This window comes from Tenrec ecaudatus, chromosome 2 (genome assembly GCF_050624435.1).
Source record: "Tenrec ecaudatus isolate mTenEca1 chromosome 2, mTenEca1.hap1, whole genome shotgun sequence".
Classification (NCBI taxonomy): domain Eukaryota; kingdom Metazoa; phylum Chordata; class Mammalia; order Afrosoricida; family Tenrecidae; genus Tenrec; species Tenrec ecaudatus.
Window position 1 is genome coordinate 158,438,540 of NC_134531.1, and position 20,331 is coordinate 158,458,870.

General features: G+C 51.6%; 1 protein-coding gene across 1 annotated transcript in view; it reads left to right on the top strand.

Moving 5' to 3' along the window:
* The first annotated feature begins 1,440 nt into the window (after positions 1-1,440).
* ARHGEF37 (Rho guanine nucleotide exchange factor 37) overlaps positions 1,441-20,331 on the top strand; it is a 35,267-nt gene continuing 16,376 nt past the window's right edge. Inside the window, exons 1-6 of the mRNA XM_075543155.1 lie at positions 1,441-1,626; positions 2,497-2,626; positions 7,772-7,919; positions 14,810-15,009; positions 17,839-17,969; positions 18,851-18,955. Coding sequence (XP_075399270.1) covers positions 1,441-1,626; positions 2,497-2,626; positions 7,772-7,919; positions 14,810-15,009; positions 17,839-17,969; positions 18,851-18,955 — 900 coding nt within the window. The remainder of the gene's footprint in view (positions 1,627-2,496; positions 2,627-7,771; positions 7,920-14,809; positions 15,010-17,838; positions 17,970-18,850; positions 18,956-20,331) is intronic.

Genomic DNA, 20,331 nt, shown 5'->3' on the forward strand with positions numbered 1-20,331 from the left:
TATGTGCAGGGTGCCTTTTTGGTTGGTTTGGGCTGCTTGGTGGGTATCTGTAGCATGAATTTGAACCTAAAACCCAATGAATGAAGTGGGCCTGGTACTGGGAATTTTCAGAGGAGAATTTTTCCTTACCTGAGGCCCTAGGGAAGATGGAGACGCCTCTCCGTCCCCTTCAGGATGGATGGGTGGGCATTTCTTTCCCGACCTACCATTTTACTGGCACCCTTGTGTATCCTGCTCAGTTATGGATCCTGCCTCTTGTTCCCACGCGGGCTCCTGGCTCACTGGGACAGGCGCGGCCTCCTTGTCCCATCACGCCCTCCTCTTTGGGCTGCTGCTGTGTCAGCCCAGCTGTTCTCTGCTCTCTTTATTTTTGGACTCTGGTAATTTCCTATACTCGCCTGCAATAGCGCTGCTGTGCACAAAAAGGAAGTTCGTTTTCAGCTGATCTAGGTGTTTTGTAGGACGGTTTTTTGGGTCAGCTTGTCTACAACAAGAGGAGCCACGGTGCAAAGGTTGGACCACCTGGCTGCTAAGCGAGAGGTCTCGGTTCCAGCCTCCCAGTGCTCTGGGGGAGAAAGCCGCAGCAGCCCTGGCAACCCAGCAGGGCTGCGATGAGTCAGCCTCAGCCCCAGGGCCATGGGCTCTGGTTGTGTGTTTTGTCCCCACACTGCCTGTTAGATCTTTTCACGTTCAGAGACAAAGGACTGTGGGAGTGGTTGAGAAGAAAAGGCATCTGTCTGGGAGGCTCAGGAAGGCCCTTGGAGATGCTGAGTGGCGAAGAATAGGGGCATACATACATGGGGGTGGGGGGACTGCAGGCAGGTGCCAAAGCAGGAGGCAGGAAGCAGAGGACACAGATTTAGATACAAGCCCCTGGTCTCTCTCGCTGGGGTGCAGAGTCTGCAGGGGCAATGAGGTGGGAGCAGGGAGCTCCTTGGTGTCTGACAGCGGGGAAGGAACCTCAGCCTTGTTTCTAGAAGGTTGAGTAGGAGGAAAGTCCAGGACAAATGGGAACAGGGGGAGGGTAGGAGGGAGAGGGGGCTGGATTTGAACAGATGACCCAGGAGCCCATTGAAATAGCCAGGCCATGGGTCATTCCGCCTGAATGGGGGCAGTGACCGTGGGGTGGAGAGGAGGGAGCCCCTGGGAGAGAGACTCAGCAGAACCCGTAAGGAAATCTGGGCCAGGAGCCGGGGGTGGGAGTGGGAAGGCCAGGCAAGCACATTGTCTGAATGCTGGAGACTGAAGTGAAAACGTCACGAATGATCTGAGCCGGTTTCTGCCTTGTAATGTAGTCCAGCTACTCTGCCTGCAGATGCTGGAGGAGCACGTCTCGAGGGTGGTTAGGGTGTTTGGTGAAGCGTGGTGTTTAGCTTAGAGACTGTTTGTGCCCACCGAGCTTCCCCAACTGAGTCGTGATATTTCTGGCTCTCCTAGGGCATGGCTGATGGAGGGGCAGCTGAGCCGCCCCCCAGGACAGCGAGTGCGGATGGGGAAGACCAGGCCTCTGAGGACAAAGTGTTGCTCCATCAGAGGCTGGCCATCCGGGAGCTTGTGGACACTGAGTCCTCCTACTTACACATGCTCCGCCTCTGCGCCAGCGACATCAGGAGCCGCCTGCAGCAGGTACCTGGGTGGGGCCCCACACAGCGGTAAAGACCCTGGGGTCTGATCATGGTGGTCCTGGTTTCTGAGACTTTACCAAGGTTCGTTCCTTGGTAGACTTGGTGGAGGGGAGCCCTGGCGGTTATGAAGTCTGTTACTTCACTCTCAAGATATTAGGGTTGCTCTCTGTCTTCAAAGTCAATGCCATCGAGTCAGTGCTGACTCATAGCAACCCCATAGCAACATGGGCTTCTGAAACTGTAACTGTTTCCTGGAGTAGAAAGCCCAGTCTTTTTGTCAAGGAGCTGCTGGTGGTTTTGAACTGTCGACCACGTGGATCGCAGCCCAATGAATAACCACTATACCACAAGCACTCCTGACATGTAAAAACACAAATAGATGCCATTTATTTAGGCAAAAATGAGAGCCTGCTGTAGTGTCCGATAGCTAGCCTTTTCCACTTGACAGTGCATCTAAGACATTCCTCCAAGCCCTTGCATGTAGCTGTCCCCCAACCCGTTCACAATGGTATTAGCACAGCTAAGAGGGTGGGTACCTAGATTGCATCTCAGTGTAATACTATTTGTTAGGTGCCAAGTATTCAGAGATGAAAAACTCCAACTTCCTGTCCCTGCTTGAAAGATGAGAAACCGAGAGAAAGAAAATGCTCACTGGTAGCAGACCTAGGATAAAAGCCTGGTCCAGACGGAATATTCTCTCTCCCCTGGTAGAGTGAGGGCAGCATCTAATTAGTAACATTTAACGAGTTTTTGTAAGCATTGCACTGGGGCAGTGAGTCTCCCCACTATAATAAGAGTCTGACGGCAAGTGGATTGCAGATCAAGTTCACAGAACTCCCAACCTCCCCCTGGGGCTGCTTTGTTCCTCCAGCTGCCTGCAGGAGATCTGGATGTCCTGTTCTCCAACATGGGGGATATCATCCAGGTGAGCAGCCGGTTTCTTCATGGCCTGCAGGAGGCGGAGGCGGCCTCTACAGAAGAGGAACAAGTGCACCTCATTGGTAAGCAAAACACCGAAAGAATGAAAAAATAAAGACCTAATGACTAGTCAGCTTTAGAGTTAGTGTGTCCTCAGCATGAAGGAAGCCTCCTGACTGTCTGGTAAGCGCTGGGCTGCTACCTGCAGAGTTGGAGGTTCAAATTCATCAGCTGCCGCTCAGGAAAAAGACGAGGCTGCCTGCTCCCATAAAAAAGATTTATGACCTCAGAAGTCCTACATAGTATGGCTATGGCTCCGGATGGACTTGATGGCCAGGGGGTTGGCTTGTCCTCAACACGTGTCTCTGCTGAACTGTCTTCAGAATCCTGGGGTAATGCAGCTCAGTGGGAGCCCATGAATTGTTATTTGGTATCCTGGAAACGCAGCCTGTCAGAGCTCTCAAGTAATCACTAGTCCGTCTCTCTCCCCTTATAGATGAAGGGACGGAGGCCAGAGACAGACAGGGACATCTTCATTGTCATTCAGTTGGAAAGTGGCACAGCTGAATCATTCAGGGCTTGCCAGTGACAGGTTAGTAAGAGAGGTAGAAAAATAAACAGATAAAGGAGAAACTTGTAATTTGAAGAAAACAGAACAGTTGTAACTTCCTGGGGAGGAGGCATTTGAGTGGGAGACCTGACTGGGGAATGGAAGGAGCCAGCTATGAGCCAGTCTGGAGGAAGAGCCGAGGGAAGGGCCATCCAGAGGCCCCGAGGCAGCGATGACTCTGAAGTCTGGAAGGAAGGTGGCTGACTGAGGTTGAAGGGAGTGACAGGCTCTAAGACAGGCAGGAAGGGGCCAGGCCATGGTTTGGAATTTGGATTTTATTCTAGGTATAAGAAGCCTTTGGTTAAGGTAGAAGAAGGACATTGGGCCTCCACTCAAGTACTCTCTCAATGCGAGAATACTTTCTTCTATTAAATTGGCATTCTATGGTGCTCACATTCCCGACACAACCACTGAAGACAAAGCGGGTGAATAAGCAAATGTGATGAAGAAAGCTGATGGTGCCTGGCTATCAAAAGATATAGTGTCTGGGGTCTTAAAAGCTTGAGGTAAAACAAGCGGCCATCTAGCTCAGAAGCAACAAAGCCCACATAGAAAAACACACCAGCCTGTGTGTGATCACGAGGTGCCGAAGGGATCAGTTATCAGGCATCAAAGAATAAAAAATCATATCATTGGGTGCACACCACCATGATACAGTCGCTGAAGACAAACAGGTGCATAAGCAAATGTGGCGAAGAAAGTTGATGGTACCCGGCTATCAAAAGGGATAGCGTCTGGGGTCTTAAAGGCTTGAAGGTAAACAAGCAACCATCTAGCTCAGAAGCAACAAAGCCCACATGGAAGAAGCACACCAGCCTGTGCTATCACAAGTTGTGGAAGGGATCAGGTATAAGGCATCATCAGAACAAAAAAATCTTACCATAGTGAATGAGGGGGAGTGCAGAGTCAGAGACCCAAAGCCCATTTGTCAGCCACTGGAGATCCCCTTGCAGAGGGGTCTAGGGGAGGAGACAAGCCAATCAAAGTACAATGAATTAATGATGAAAAATACAACTTTCCTCTAGTTCCTAAATGCTTCCTCCCTCCCCACCCCACCCCCATCATGATCTGAATTCTACCTTGCAAGTCTGGCTAGACCAGAGGATGTACACTGGTACAGATAGGAACTGGAAGCACAGGGAATCCAGGGCGGATGATCCCTTCAGGACCAGCGGATAGTCCCTTCAGGACCAGTGGCAATACTGGGAGGGTAGAGAGAGAGTGGGTTGGAAAGAGGGAACCGATTACAAGGATCTACATGTGACCTCCTCCCTGGGAGATGGACAACAGAAAAGGGGGTGAGGGGAGACATCGGACAGGGCAAGATATGACAAAATAATAATTTATAAATTATCAAGGGCTCATGAGGGAGGGGGGAGCAGGGAGGGAGGAGGAAAATGAGGACCTGATGCCGGGGGCTTAAGTGGAGAGCAAATGTGTTGAGAATGATGAGGGCAGTGAATGTACAGATGTGCTTTACACAATTTATGTATGTACGGATTGTGATAAGAGTTGTATGCACCCCTAATAAAATGATTAAAAATAAAAGCCCTTGGATCATTTTGAGCAGGGGAGTGACATGATCTGACATGATCTGACATGATCTGTCTGTAGTGGAGAGGGCTGTGAGGGAATGGAGAGAATGGAAGCAGAGAGCCCGTAGGGAGCTCTACAGTTGCCCAGGTGAGGGTTACAGGTAGTCTCCTCATTCTGGAATGGTTGGCTAGGTGAGCTAAGAAAGCAGTCTCACCCTCAGGGTCTTGCCTGGGCATGCCTTTGGTGGAAATGGGGTATTAAAGCTCTATGCAAGAACCCTGGTGGCCTAGGGGCTGAGCAGTTTGAAACCATCAATGTTGAAAGACAGGGCTTTCCACCCCTGCAAAGAGTGACAGTCTTGCTTGATGTGATTGAATTAAGGGAGGATATGATAACTGTTGTAACCAATAAAATGGTTTTGAAATCTTTTTTAAAATAAAGATAAAAAGAGGGGGGTGGGACTTTGGAGTTCTAAAGCTAAAAAAAATCCCAAAGAGTTACCGTCTCAGAAATTGGAGTGAGAAAGGGGTTTTAGATCTCTCAGGGGAGAGATACACCTTGGTGCTTGGCTCCACGCGAGAAAGAATTCACACCAAAACCTGGTTTGTGATCCAAGTGGGTTTTAGGAGGGTTTGAAGTAGTTTCAGGTTTACACGGGCACCCGCAGGGCCCCTCACCCCGTGCAGCCTGCCTGGAAGCTGCTCGGAAAGCTGCCGTTGGCTCTGGGCTCCTGCATTTTTCAATTGACCCACGGGAGGTGTGGTGGACGACCCTGGTCAACCCCATTGGCTGAATTGAATTTACCTGACCTAGATGGGCCAATTCAGGTGCAGCACCCACCCAGATGTACCTCCACTTCCTGGCTGGAAACTTGAACCTCTGAGCATGCACAGTGTACCACTCCTTCATGGGCCAGTAGCTTGGAGGTCGAGCATGCGTAATGGATGCCCCAGTCCCTAAGCTAAGCTACCTAACATGGTCTCTATAAAAATACTCCAATTTGGGGGGAGGGTCTTTTCCCTCTCTTACAAGAAGTCATAGGTGTAAATCTCACCTGTTGGGAGACACCGGGAAAACTGTCTGGGAGCAAGGGTTTTCCAGTGGAGTCAGGAGATAGAGGGATGAGGGAGTGGCAGGCTCTTGCCTGCAGCAACAATTACTGGAGTTCTCATGGTAGGTTCTAGTTATGTTTCATGATATCATTTATCTAGCTCCTTACCGTGGCAGAGAGGTGGAGAGGGTCCGTGGCCAGTCAAGTTCCTCTGGTCACTACGTAGCTGGGATTCAAAGCACCGCCAATGTGCAAATAGACCACAACTCCCCTCCTCGCCTTTCTGAGTGTTCACTAAAGGCCACACACTGCTCTGATGTCCTTATATTTGTCCAATCTGGGTAACACCATGAAAGGTAGCTACTGTTTGCTCATTTTATGGTCGAGGAAGGGCTGGCCGCTAGAGCTGGGACTTGCTGGCCATCAGTGCTCTGCAGCGCCACATCGGCCAAGGAAGACACAGCAGGCCCATTGAAATGTGACTCTCCTTTGTATGTCCCATGCAACCTTTGGGACATGCTTATACTAGCAAATGATTGCTCATTTATCTGAACTTCAAGTTTAATTTGGTGTCCCATATTGTGCCCTTGAACCTGCAGCTCTGTTCTTCATCTGGAGCCTAGAGAAACCTGCCTCCTCATCTTGTGCCCCCTGTGCTCATGTGGTTAGCCAAAAAGGAGGCACAAGAGCTCCCCCAACTTTGCTTCGTGGTCCCTGTGTGCTGGTCAGGGTGGCTCTGGCTCCTTCCAGCTCTCCCCATTCACCTTAAACCCCCACCCCCACCCCAGAGGCCAGGCCTTGCTTGAAAAGGAAGATGCTTTTCCTAAACTAGTGGGCCACACATTTTAAGATTATTTTGGACCTTCAGCAAGAATGTATTCCCTCAGATATTATTTTGTATTTAAATAACACCTTCTTCAATAACCTTAGATGCTTTACAGACCTGATAACAGCCCTGTGAGGTAGGTATTGCTCCCATGTGATAAGACAGGAAGCACAGAGAGGTTGAGTGACTGCCCAAGGCCACACAGATAAGTCAGTGGAGAGGTGGGGCCTGAGTGCCTTGGCCGCCCAGCTCCGGCTCAGTACCTCAGGAGGCACAGGCAAGACTGTCCCTTGCTAACTGCTCTCACCAATGAGTTGGCTTTCTTTTTCGCAGCGATTGCAAACACACATTGATTTTTTTTTTTGACTGCTGCTTCCATGAGTACTGATGGTGGGTCCCAGTAAAATGAAATCCCAGACAACCTCAGCCTTGTCTCCTGTACTCATGCCGGGGCTTGTGGGCCCAATTGGGAAACTTTTTATTTGGTTTACACTGAGCTGTGATCCGATGGTAGGATCAGTAAGTGTTTCAAGTCCTCTTGGCTTTCCACAAGCAAAGTTAGGTCATCCCCATATCTCAGGCCCTCGCGACTCTTCTGCCTACCCCAGTGCTGCGTTCTTTAAAGAGCCCAGCTTTGTGGGGTCTTCATTCGGCATCCAGATGGAATAAGTGGTGAACAGAGAGGGCCTAGAAGGACTACAGGTTGGAAATCAACCTTTGTTTTGGTGTCCTGGGCCTCCCTCTCTCTTTGGGCAGTTCTGAGCTCTGGGAGTTTGCTTTCCTCGGCCTCTAAGTTCCTACAAACACCCCTTCCCATGGCCAGATGGGATGTGATTCAGTTTCTCCGGCATCACACACATTCCCAAGGATGCAGCATGTTGAGGAGATGGTGGGAACCACTCACGCCCGTGCCGGCCCATCTCCTGGGCATGTCTTCTCAGCAGTTGGCCGATTTCCTCCTGTCATGCAGCTTCTCTGTGGCGACACTTTTGGGGGGCGTTCTGTCCTGGGATGCTGTCTCCAGTTCTGAGGGCTCCTCCGCCTGGGGTCCTCTCTGAGGACTGGCTGGACAATGCTGACGGAAACATTGGGGCGGGAGCCCGGGGTGGGGACTTTGCTGTGCCGGGTCTTTGTCGAGGCATGCCCCAGGGAAAACAGGGACTCTCCTCACCCTGGGCGACCCCTTGTTGCTTTTTCACTACCAGGCAACTTGTTCCTGGAATTCCAAGAGGAGTTGGAGCGAGTCTACAAGGTCTACTGTGCCGACTACAACCAGGCCTTGCTGCTGGTGGAGGCGTACCGGAAGGAGCCCGAACTGCAGCGGGAGATCCAAAGCACCATCGAGGCAGTGGTGTGAGTAGAAGGACCCACCTGTGCCCTCCCTTGGTTTAGGAGCCAGCGGGTCGGCATCCGTCAGGTTGTGCTGCGGAGAGAGACCCCCGCACATTCACTAGCTCGAGAACAGAGGTTTCCATCATCCGTCGCTGGCTCCGTACTCACTGCGGGTGGACCTGGGGCGTCCGTACTCACTGCGGGTGGACCTGGGGCGTCCGTACTCACTGCGGGTGGACCTGGGGCGCTCCTCTCCTCATCCTCACTCCCGGGCCCAGGCTAGCAGCAGCCGCTGTGTGGGCGGGGAAACCAGCTCTGGAAGGTGTCTACTCACAGAATGTCGCCATTACCAGTCAGATCGCCACTCGTCGTTTTGTTTTGGAAATCATTTTATTGGGGGTTCATACAGCTCTTATCACAATCCATGCATACACCCATCCATTGTGTCCAGCACATTTGTACATTTGTTTCCATCGTCATGTCCAGAACATTTTCTTTCTGCTTGAGCCCTTCATATCAGCAACTCACTTGTTCCCTCCCTTCCGCACGAACCCTTGATCATTTATAAATTCTTTTTATTATTATTTTATAATCTTTTTAATTACTATAAATCCTTTTATTTGGGGCATGTACAAGTCTTATCACAATCCACCCATCCATCCATTGTGTCAAGCACATTTGTACATATGTTGCCATCATCATTCTCAAAGCATTTTCTTTCTACTTGAACCCTTGGTATCAGCTCCTCATTGTTCCCCTCCCTCTCCCTCCCTCTCTCCCTCCCTCCCTACCTCGTGAACCCTCGATCATTTATATATTACTACATCAGACAGTGAAAGACATGAAAAAATAATTTATAAATGATCAAGGGGTCACTCAGCATTTTTTGAAAAGAAAGAAACACATGAGACAACAACAAGAACCCACTGCCATCGATGCTGACTCATCTCAGTGACCCTACAGGACAGGGCAGAAGTACCCTCTGTGGGTTTCGGAGACTAACTCTTTATGGGAATAGAATGCCCTGTCTTTCTCCTTTGGAGCGGCTAGTTGTTTTGAACCGTGAACCTTGAGGCTAGCAGCCCAGCCCATAACCACTATACCACCAGGACTCCAGCAACCTTATGTAGGGTCTCTGAGGCTGTGAATCCAAACCGGAGCAGATGGCTACCTCTTCCTTCCAGCAGGTGGCTGGTGTGTTTAGACCAGTGCCCTTGTGGTTAGCCATCCCATGCTTTCCGTCCAATGGTGCCCATGGCTTCTTAGATAAGGCCAGTCACCTGGTGTTACCCAGCTGCCAGGAGGCCAGGGCGTGCCCTCCTCCTGTGTGTTTCGAAGGTGGGGCGGCAGAAACACCTGGTGAGGAATACTCATGAATACCCCGGGGAGGGGCAGAGAGGAGGTGGGGCCCCTGGAGGGAAGTGGTGTCTCCCCTGAGCATCCTACCACCTGGAAAGGGTCAGCGAGCCCAGAGCTGACGCCAGAGGCTTGGAGTGCCAGGAAAGCAGTGTAGGGAATTGACTGTCTGGGGGTTGTTTTTCTAGTTAAACTTTTGGACTGAGTAACATGGTTCAAAAAACTTAAAAATACAAAAATGCATACTGTAAAAGAATCTTCCCAACTCTGTCCTTTCGCTCACCCCTTTGGCGCCTTTCCACCCCTCAAGGTAACGTAACAACTTTCAGATTCCCTGGCTACCTTCCAAAGTCCTCTTATGTACCCACAAGCAAATGCCAATAGGTACTCGTGCTTTCTTGGCTTTTTACATGCAAATCCGTCTCTTGTTATTGTTTTCTTTTTAAATTAGCCTTTTTTTCTCACAATGTATCTTGGAGGTCTTCGTGGCACCCTGCTGGTGCAATTAAAACCCTCCAGCCTCATAGAGGGAGAAAGATGAGGCTCTCTGCTCCCTTGAAGAGTGAGTTTGGAAATCCACAGGGGCAGTTCTGCCCTCGCCTGTCCGGTCGCTATGGGTCGGAATCAACTCGATGACTGTGCGCTTTGGAGCTCTCTCCCTTCAAATGCATTCGTACGTCTCAGACAGCCAAAGCACACCGACTGCGTGGCAGGTTTCTACTGTGTACTTTTAGGGTACAGACGAGACCCCAGATCTCCAATATAATTTAAGAGGAACACTTATTAAGCCTTAAATGAGAACAGAGCAAAGCAAAAACCACACCATCCAGATGATAGAGATTGGTAGGATGTAGGGGGTCATAATGATGTCAAAGGGCTTGAAGAGATTGAGTCTTAAAAAGGACACTGGAGGGCAAAGGGCACTATCACAGAAGCATGCCTAGCAGCAGCCAGCACATCACAGACGTGGACACGCAAAGCGGGTGATTCGGGTAGCCTGTCACCACACAGCCAATTCTTAAGAGAGGAGAGAGTGATAATATTTGTTAAGGACTAGTATCCTGGAGAGGAGCCCTGGGACCTAGTGGATTGTGCATTGGACTGCTAGCTGCAAGGCCGGAGGTTCAAAACCATCAGCCACTCTGCAGGAGAAAGATGAGCTTTCTACTTTGTTAGAGACTTACAGTCTCTCAAGCCCACAGGGGCACCATGGGTTCTACTGTGTCCTACTGGTTACTCTGAGTCAGCCTCGACTCAGTGGCGGTGACGTTAGTACCCAGGAAGACAGCCTGGACCGTATCATCAAAATCTGCTTCTTTGGGCAACCGGTTAAGGCTTTAGTCAGGGATTGGGGCAGGGGTCTTCTGGAGCGGTCTGCCCAGGAGGTAGGCTGTCTGGTTCTCAGCTTTTTGCTTGGAGGGGCATGTCTGCAGTCCAAGGGCAGATGCTGTGAGCTGAGTTTCTGCTATTCAGATGGAGGAGGAGAGCAAAGGGGTGCTAGTCCATCCAGATGAGAACCAAAGGGGAACCGAGCACAGGATGCTTCAGCTAGGGGCTGCACACCCTGGGTCCCGCTACAGGTGCAGGTAGCGGAGTCCTGCCCTTCCGGTGGACAGGATTGAAACAGAAGGAGGGCAAAGCACGGGCAATACAGTGCAGCAGCAGGTGGGGCTACAGAAGCCAGAACAGCACCGTGATTGGACACGTGTTAAAAGTTTCCAAGCAAGGTTCAGTGACTCCCCGCAAAGCAGTCCGAGCATGTCTTTTGCCTGTGAGCCCACCAAGTAAGGTTATCTCCACCCAGGACACCCCTGGGCAAGCCCCTAAGGGAGGCTGCCCCTCTGCGGCCGGCGGAAGATGGGGCCATTTGCTTTCCAGTGCACTCTGCCTGACGACAAGACTGTTCTCATCCCAGGTTCCCATGGAAGGTTTCAATCCCTCTGGGAACTCTGCAGATGGGTTTGGGGCATTCATCGTCCCCCGTAGCCCTCTGCAAACAGGTTGCTCAGAATTTAGGCTCTATAGCATTTGTGGGCCCTCTTCCTGTTCCCCCTCCTCTTCTTCCTTCCTTCCTTCCTTCCATTTCCCTATCATGCCACCTCCTTTCCTCCAAACCCCCTTTAAAAAGACCCTTTGGCCTAACGTAGAGGGCCCCTGGTGGCATCATGGGCTGCGATCTGTATGGTCGGCAGTTCAAAACCACCACCAGCTCAGCGAGAGAAAGACTGGGTTTTCTCAGCCTTTCTGGGTCAGCATGGACGAGATGGCAGTGAGTTTGGGTTTTCTGACTTGTCCTAACCTCGTGCCCCGTCCTGCCTCCGAAGAAGCACACCCCACTTCTCCTCCGGGTCAGCCCTTGATGGATCATTCAACATTGGGCTTTGGCAAGGGTCCCTAAACCCATTTCTACAGGAGTCAGGCAAGTGCCCGAGATGAGGGGAGCGTGGTGGCACTTGTGGGACATAGGGGAGTGGTGGGGTCTGTGGCAAAAGGGGAGCCCCGATCTTGCAGAAAGCGCTTTGCTGCAGTCCACCTCCAGATAAATGTCGCTGTGTCAGGTAGCTTTTTCTGCATAGCAGGCTACTCTGGAACATAGTTTTAAACCAAGCATTTCTTTTGTGACACCCCCCTCTCTCCCCACCCCGTGTTCTCTCAGGTGCCTGAGATCACTGGCAGATCCGCTTTGCTGATTTCAGCTTGGATCTCACTCAGGTGTCTGGGACACAAAGCTGACTCAGCCCTGGTCACATGACATCTCATTTTCCATCCGGAGAGCTTGTCACATAGTGGTCACAGGAAACACTTCTTCTCAGCAGGGCTTTTGAGCTCCTCTCTCCTGAGAAAACCTTCCTGGATTCCTTGTGTTTATGATCACAGGGTGCTTTCCGGAAGCTGGCTAATTGGGGGGCTGGATGAAAGATACCAGTAGAATAGATTCTGTGGTTCCAAAATACATGCTGCTATTGAGGGGGTGCCAGTCCCCTTTATCCCACTCCTTAAGCAGTGCTGGGGGGCAAGGATCCACGGCGGGGCCTCTGCTCCCTGCCCAGCAGCAGCAGTCTGACCCGCCTCACAGTCCTAGCGATGGAGGGGGCTTCAGGGGTGTCTGAAAGCACCTCCAGTTCCAAAGGAGGCCTGAGGTGGCAGTGTTTGAAGAAGGCAAATACCTGTTTTCATCTGCTCTTTTTGTTTGTTTTAAATACAAAAGTAATACATGCTTACCAAAAAGAGTAAACATACATAGCGTCTAAATACATAGCGTCTAAAATAATACAATAATGCATAGCGTCTAAAAGTCTTACCCCCTGGTTTCTTGTTGCCCATCCGTCTCCCAGTCCAGATCTTTCTTCGGTGTGTTTACAGACAGAGAGAGCAGAGGAGCTTGGGTGCTAATTTTTCAAGGGAAGTCCTTGAGTGGTGAACAGAAATTAATGTGCTCCGCTACTCACCAAGAGGTTGGCAGTTCAAGTTCATGCTCAGGCACTCAAAAGAACTACCAGGAGATCTACTTGAAAACCCTGTAGAGGAGCCTGGGTGGACTCTGATCCATGCAGAGTCAACGTGAGCGGGAGTCCATTGATGGCAACTGGCTGTTGATGCCTTAGCAGCCATGTGCTGAAGAGAAGGGCTGACCCTGAGAGCCCAAACCCCACTGGCAGTGTCCCCTTTTGGATGGAGCCTTGATTGACTTCCATCTGACTTGACCAGAGATGGGAGCCGTCTTGCCCTCAGGCAGAGTGCATTGGAGAGTGATTACCTCCATTCCCTCGGCCAGCCCAGGGAGGGCAGGCAGCCTTAGGGGCTTACCTGAGTGTGTCCTTGACGGAGATCAATTTACTGGGAGGGTTGGAGGTGTGTTAGGGGTGCAGTAGTCATGAGCCCTGTCCTATGAGTCATGCCCTGACTGCCTTGGTCTAATATGTGCGTGTTCCCACCATGGTCCCGTTCCGGTTTTGTAGTCTCACCTGTAACTGTGCCGCGCTAATCTCCACCAGGCAGGCATTTGTGACCACGTGCTGTGTGCTCCCCGCCTTCTCTAGTAGTGGCATGACTAGGAACCCAAGGACGGCATTGTAACCTCGTGTTAATGGTTTTCCTCAGCCACTTGATCCATCTTGGTCTCAAGCTTGTCTTTGTCCTGTTAAAACTTAGTATATGCGTTCCTTTAATTGGGCGACTCTTTTGTAACCTAAAATTATAACGTATACTGTTCTGGAACTTGCTTTTTCACTTAAACAGGGCCATGAACTTCCTATCGGTGGACTCTTATGACCCATAGCCTTGTCAAACTGACTGCTTCCCTTTGGTGATAGGGGGTCCGAGCTCCTCCACTGCTGAATAAGCTCTACTGTGACCCTTGCTATTGGGCTGATGGCTGCAAGGTCAGCAGTTTGAAACCAGCAACTGGTCCACAGGAGAAAGATGCGGCTGTCTAGGCCAGTGAAAAGTGACAGTTCTGCCCTGTTCTATAGGGTCAGTATGCGTCAGATTGGATTCAATGGCAGTGCGTAGCCCTGGCTCAGGTGAGCTGGCATTTTTGCAGATGCTTTCTCGAGTGGAATTGACAGAGCCCAGAGTGTGTACATTTCACAAATCCCCAAAAGATCTACTCTGTTGATTCTCCTGCAGACCAGACATAAACGGGCCGGTTTCCTCAAGGGCGTACAGCTCTGGGGACTTTTCTCAAAGGTGGTGGCAAGTTTTTTGAGTTGTGTTGGCTGCCTGAAAGGCAGAACAAATATTTGGTCCAAATGACTTAAAGCTATACTGCCAGCTGCTGCCCTTCGTCGCGGTGTCTCCTGGGAATGTGGAGGACGGCCAGCTCCTGAGCCCTGGCCTTCTTATTTGCGGCATGGGTTGTCCTCAGTTGCCTCTTCCTCTTGGATGGTAAGCCCAGAGGGCAGTTTCCCCACTACCTGCCAACGGCTCCCAGCTCCCCGAACATCCCAGAGGGTCAGTGCAGGTATGTCCTTCCAGGCAGTCCCGATGCTCTGGTTGGACCCAAACCCCCAGGTTTTCCATTTGAAGCTGAGCTCTGTACTGTTGATACTGCCTGGGGCGCCACCTGACATTTAGACCTCCTGACTGTGGATGACATAACCGAGGGCCACAGAAGGAGGGTGCCTTACCTGAGACCACCAAACCCAAACCAGACTCGCTGCCAGTGAGTCGATTCTGACCTGTAGGGACCCATTTCGACATTTATTTGGCGGGACTGGCGCCTCAGTTCAATTTCTCAAACGTAAGGACTGCAGGACTCACTGCCACGGAGTCGATTCTGACTCATAGGACCCAGTAGGACAGGGTGGAGCTGCCCTTGTGAGTTTCCCAGACGGTCTCTTCACGGGAGTAGCACGCCTGTCTTTTTCACGAGGAGGGCTGCTGAGTTTGAACGGTTGACCTTGTGGGATAGCAGCCCAATGTGTAACCACTGTGCCTCCAGGGCTCCTTCCTGGGCTCACACAGGGTGTTAAACAGCAGGGCTGGGAATAGCGTCCAGGCCCCATGTAGCTGCAAGGATGGGCTTCCTCTAACTAACACAGCCTCTCCTTCAGGCCACAGGCCGGACCTTCCGGGCTCAGCTTCCTACTGGTCACCCCTCTGCAGAGGGTGACCAAGTACCCACTGCTGCTGCAGAAAGTCCTGGAAAACACGCCCCCAGATGCCCAGGCCCGCTCTGTCCTCCAGAGGGCGACGTCCGCCCTGCAGGAAGTCAATGCCAACATCAACGAGTACAAGATGCGCAAGGACGTGGGTAAGCGCGTGGACATCGAAGGTGTTAACACGTCCACTCACTTCCTTTCTAGCTCGTGTCCAGCTGGTTTCATCAGGAACGGGAATGTAAACCCGCTGTCATTGATTGGGTTGCTGGCCAACTCCTGGACACCCTGTATCGGGTTTCCGAGGCTGTCAGTCTTTATGGGAGCAGGCAGCCTCACCTTCTATGGTGCGGCTGGTGGGTTTGAACCGCTGACTTTGTAGATAGCAGGCCAATACTTTCCCAACAGCACCCCCTGAGCATGTAGTGGCTTGTATAATCACAGCCTGCAGATCATGTGGGCTTTCAGTAGGGATGAATCAGGTGCTGACTCCACTTCCCTCTGCTTCTCTGGCCTCTCATCTTCTGTGTGGGTCAGCTTCGGCTTCCGGCTGACTTCTCTCATCATAGTAAATCGCTGTTTTGGTTCTAAGACACATCTGTACCCCACACCCACTCCCCTTAGTCGTCAAAACTTAATCTGAGCTTCATCATGAGAGGATACATGCTTGAGTCATCTCCTCGCCCCCACCAATCACCATGGTTAGGAACAGGCCCTGCAGGTGCTGACGGGCTTAGGCCTGGGTTTGGGGCCCTTCCTGGAACCTGTCACTCTGGCCAGACAGGGGAATGAATTCATTTGCTTGGCTCCTCTCAGTCAGCACCTTCCTGTGAGCCACGTGAGATCCAGCCCATCCAAGCCACAGGGCTTTGCACCGGGGTAGGAAAATGAAATGAATGACGGGGTGGTTCTAGGTGCCACTGAGTCAACTCGGACCCATAGCCATCCTGTGCACACCAGAACAAAACACTGCCTGGTCCTGCACCATCCTCGCAATTGCTCCTTTGTCCGAGCCCGTTGGTGCAGCCCTGTGCCAGTCCATCTCAGTGAGCAACTTCCTGTTTCCTGCTGCTCCTGTACTTTACCAAGCAGGCGGTCCTTCTCCAAAAGTACCAAAGTCCAAGAGATGAAGTCTTGCTTTCCATGCCTCCAAGGAGCACTCTAGTCTTACTTCTTCCAAGACAGATCTGTTTGTCCTTTCAGCAGTCCATGGGACTTTCAATATTCTTCTCCAGCACCACAGTTCAAGTGCATCGATTCTTCTTCACTCTTCCTGATTCACTGTCCAACTATCACATGCATATGAGGCGATTGAAAATACCATAGCTTTGTCGCAAAGTAACAGCCTGGCTTTTCAGCACTTCCGAGAGGACTTGCCACCACTTGTCTGTCAGTTTGTCATACAGTGGTGTCGTGTGTGTGGCTGTGACGCAGGGAGCTATGTCAGTGGCATTTCCAATGCCGGCAGGGTCACCCAGGATGAGCAGGTTTCAGCGGAGCTTCCAGACCAAGAACAGACAATGAAGAGGGGCTTGGCTCTCACTTTGGAGGAGAAGCCACTGAAACCCTTGACAACATGACTGCACCAAGGGACTCAAAGAGGACCAGTTGTGGGGGTGGTGCAGGATCTGGGAGAGCTTCGTCTGTGGGGCATCAGGTTGCCACGGGTCAGAACCAACTCAGTGAATGCAACAGAGTGGTCTTGTGCAGCAGGTTTACCCAGGGCGATGTGCCATGTGATCTCGACTGCTGCTTTGTCAGCACTGGTTGTGGGCTTGACAGCGTCTGTCTTTTCTCCATTGATCACGATGTTGCCCGTTGGTCCAGTTGTGAGGATTTTGGAATGGTAGGGGCGGGGGACCCTGCTTCTCACCTGGTTAACACTGGGAGACTTGGAAATCAAAGCTGTCCCAAGTATGTCGAGACTCGCTAGCACCACGGGGATGATAGAAGAGGATCATTCAGCCCGCATTGATTTTGTCACCTGTTTTCTCATCCGTTGTTGGGTTTGATCCATGTCAACAGCCCTCTGAGGGTGGCATTGAGCCCCGTTTCTAAGTCAGGTGAAATGAGAAACCATGTCAGTGCTGCTAAGGGACAGCCATGCTTCAAGCTTCCCAGAGGCCAAACTTCCTGCCATGGAACTGATTCTGGCTCTCAATGACCCTATAGGACAGGGTAGAACATCCCCGGTGGGTTTCTGAGACCATAACTCTTTCTGGGAGTCAACAGTCTCCTCTTTCTTCTGCAGAGCAGCTGGTGGTTTTGAACTGCTGACCTTGTGGTTAGCAGCCCTACAAATAGCCACCACAGCACCAGGGCTCCTGTCTTCAAGCTTAGGCCCCAGCTATGCCTGCCCTCACTGGATCCATCTGGTAGCTTTGCCTCTCCTCCTTGCTGCTCCTGTACCAGGTGGGCAGGTGGACAGTCCTGAGCTGGGAGGCAGGAGTGACGGTCCCAGCACGGCCTGGCTAACTGTGGCTCGGGGCCTCATGTGGATCACTTCTTTCTGGGGCCTGGTCTTTTAGAAAGGACCTTCAGACCATCATCTTAGATCAGCGGTTCTCAACCTGTGGGTCGCCACCCTTGTGGGGGCCGAGCGACCCTTTCACAGGGGTTGTTTGATTCATAACAGTAGCACAATGACAGTGATGAAGTAGCCACGAAAATAATTGTATGATGCAGGAGGCAGGGTCACCCCAACATGAAAGGGTCACGGCATTAGGAAGGTTGAGAAGCACTGTCTTAGATGATCCTCCTGCAGCCCTGTGAGTTGGCTCACTTCATCCCCCAAGTGAGGGTGCGGCCTAGGAAATGGGGACTGGCCAGAGCGCCGCAGGTAAGAACACTGCGTTCAGGACTCCAAGAGCAGGGCTTTTACTACTCGACTCTACAGTGTGGGATAAGTCCATGTTGGAGTAGCGGGCTGTGCTGGCTGTGCTCTGGTCACCTTCCTCTCCTCCTCCTCCTCCTCTGTTGAGCAGCTTCCAAGTACATGAGGGCGGAGCAGCTGACCCTGCGGGAGCGGCTGGCCCGAATTAACACGCACACGCTCTCCAAGAAGACCACGCGGCTGAGCCAGCTGCTGAAGCAGGAGGCAGGGCTGGTGCCCAGAGTAAGTTTCCGCCTAGTGCCCTGCTCAGTGGGGCGGGCAGTGGGTGGGAGCACCCTTTGGGGATATGGAAACTGAGGCAGAAGAAGTGAAGTGACTTCCAAACTCCGCACAACTATGAAGAGGCAAAGCAGGGGTTCCAACCTGATTCTGATGTACACCCCTCACCCCAGGGGATGGACAACAGAAATGTGGGTGACAGGAGATAGTGAGCAGTATAAAATATGAGAATAAAAATAATTTATAAATTATCAAGGGTCCACGAGAGAGGGAGGGTGGGGGACAGAGGGGGGAAAAGGAGCTGATAGCAAGGGCTCAAGTACAAAGAAAATGTTTTTCAAATGTTGATGGCAACATATGTACAAATGTGCTTGATACAACTGATGTATGGATTGGAATAAGAGCTGTAAGAGTTCCCAATAAAATAATTTATTTAAAATTTTAAAAAAGGAATAACAGGTGATGTTGTTGATTAAAAAATATATAGAGAGAGCCAGGGCAGGGCTTCTGCTCTGAGTCTTGCTCTACATTTCTCCAGCGCCTTTTCACAGAGCAGGGCCGGTCTCTGGGTCTGGGCAAGCAATGGTTCTCCGGGTGCTACAGTAGCATCTCAAGCTGATGGAGTGCTTACTCTGAGCCAGGCATGATTGGTGAGCTTCCACAGGAAGTAGGCCTTCTCCTTAACCCCATTTTTCAGATGAGAACACAGACATAGAACTATGGAATGAATGAACCTTGGGTGTCTGAATGGAAAACCACTGAACTACCCTGCCTCTTAACCATCCCACTGGGCAGGGAGGCTGGACTTGGAATGTGGATGGTAGGCTTACACTGCCCCCTTGTGGATTTTCTTTGCCCTCATGTGTGCAACTGACCGCTTTCAGATGGAAGACAAGGAATTTGATGACTTGGAGGAGAGATTCCACTGGGTGTCACTATGTGTGACCGAGCTCCGGAGCAACCTGGCTGCCTATCTGGATAATCTGGGGGTGAGCATCTGCAGAGCTAATCATGGGCGGGGCCTGTGGGTCTGGCTCCCCAGAGGAGTCATTTGGGGCCCACGGGATAAACTAGTCAAGGCACCAGCTAGAGCAGTGGTTCCCCAAGTGGGTGATGCTGCCCCTGGGGGGTGGCGCTGGGACTGTCCAGGTGGGCTGCCAAAGCCCACTCTAACCTACACTTTATCCTGGGCTAAGGGGGCTATCATGCAAGCATTTTTAATTTCTAGGAAGGCCCTGAGGAATTTTTTTCTTCCTGAAAAGGAGGCAGGAGGCCAGATAAGTTTGGGAGTCCGTGAGCTCTAGGAACTGAATTGATGATGTCACCTGCTCCTTGGGCTCACGCGAGGGGCAAGGCTTCATCTGGGCAGTGCCAAAGCTCACCAGTCAGAGCTGCTCTGCAGGACCCTGCCAGACCTGGAGCAGAGGACACCAACCTGGGGGCTTCAGGGACTAGGCTGATCCTGGGAGCGAGTCAGGTGCACAGGTGCTTGACTAGTTGCCATTTGAACAAGTGAATGAACGAGTGAGGACTACTGGGCTCTGGTGAGCTGTTGCTGCGGGAAGCTGGGCCTGACGTGGCTGCCTGGCTGGTTTTCAGGGGGCGAGGGCAATACACCCTCGACATTAAGACTTAGGTGAAACCTCCCGGTTTAAAAATGTGAATTGTGAATTAAAGTAAAAACTAAATGTTAAGCAGGCCCCAGAAAACAGTTTGCAAACAGAGGCCAGTCCCTCATTCCTGTCATCGATACCGACTCATTCCACACATCCTGCCCGTTCAGCGGTGACTTTGGTCTCCACTGCGTTTGTCTGCACAGACCAGCTCAGTCGGAGACAGTGACATCTTTGGGGATGGACCTTGGAGGGGGAATGTGTCAGAGGAGGAAGCTCACCGGCCCACCCTCCTCCATGTGTGTCAGGTCCCCCTGCTTCATCACACTCCCCCCAGTACCCCCGGAGAAGAATTTGCATAGCAGGGACCCCGCTCTGCTGCCCAGAGCCAGAGCAGGGGCTGCCGGTACTGGGTGCTGAGGGTTAAATCTGGCTCTGCAGGGGAGACGGGTCTTGGGGAGCACCAGAATATCTGCGGTTCAGAGTTGCGTTGTTAGACAGCGTGGCGGGGCGTGAGAAAGCGGCTCCCTCATTTAAACCTGCCCCTGCCTCATTTGCGGCTTTGACCGAGGAGTCTCCAGCAGGCAAGCTAGCCCGGCAGGATCTAGTAACATTGTTTCCTTTTCATGGCAACTATTTCTGGGCTTTATTATTGGCTTTGCCTTCATGGCGCCATCAGCAAGGTGGCCTCTTCCCCTCCATTAGAGTCTTCCGGTCTGATTTCCCTTTATGGTGGTAAGATGTCTCCAACA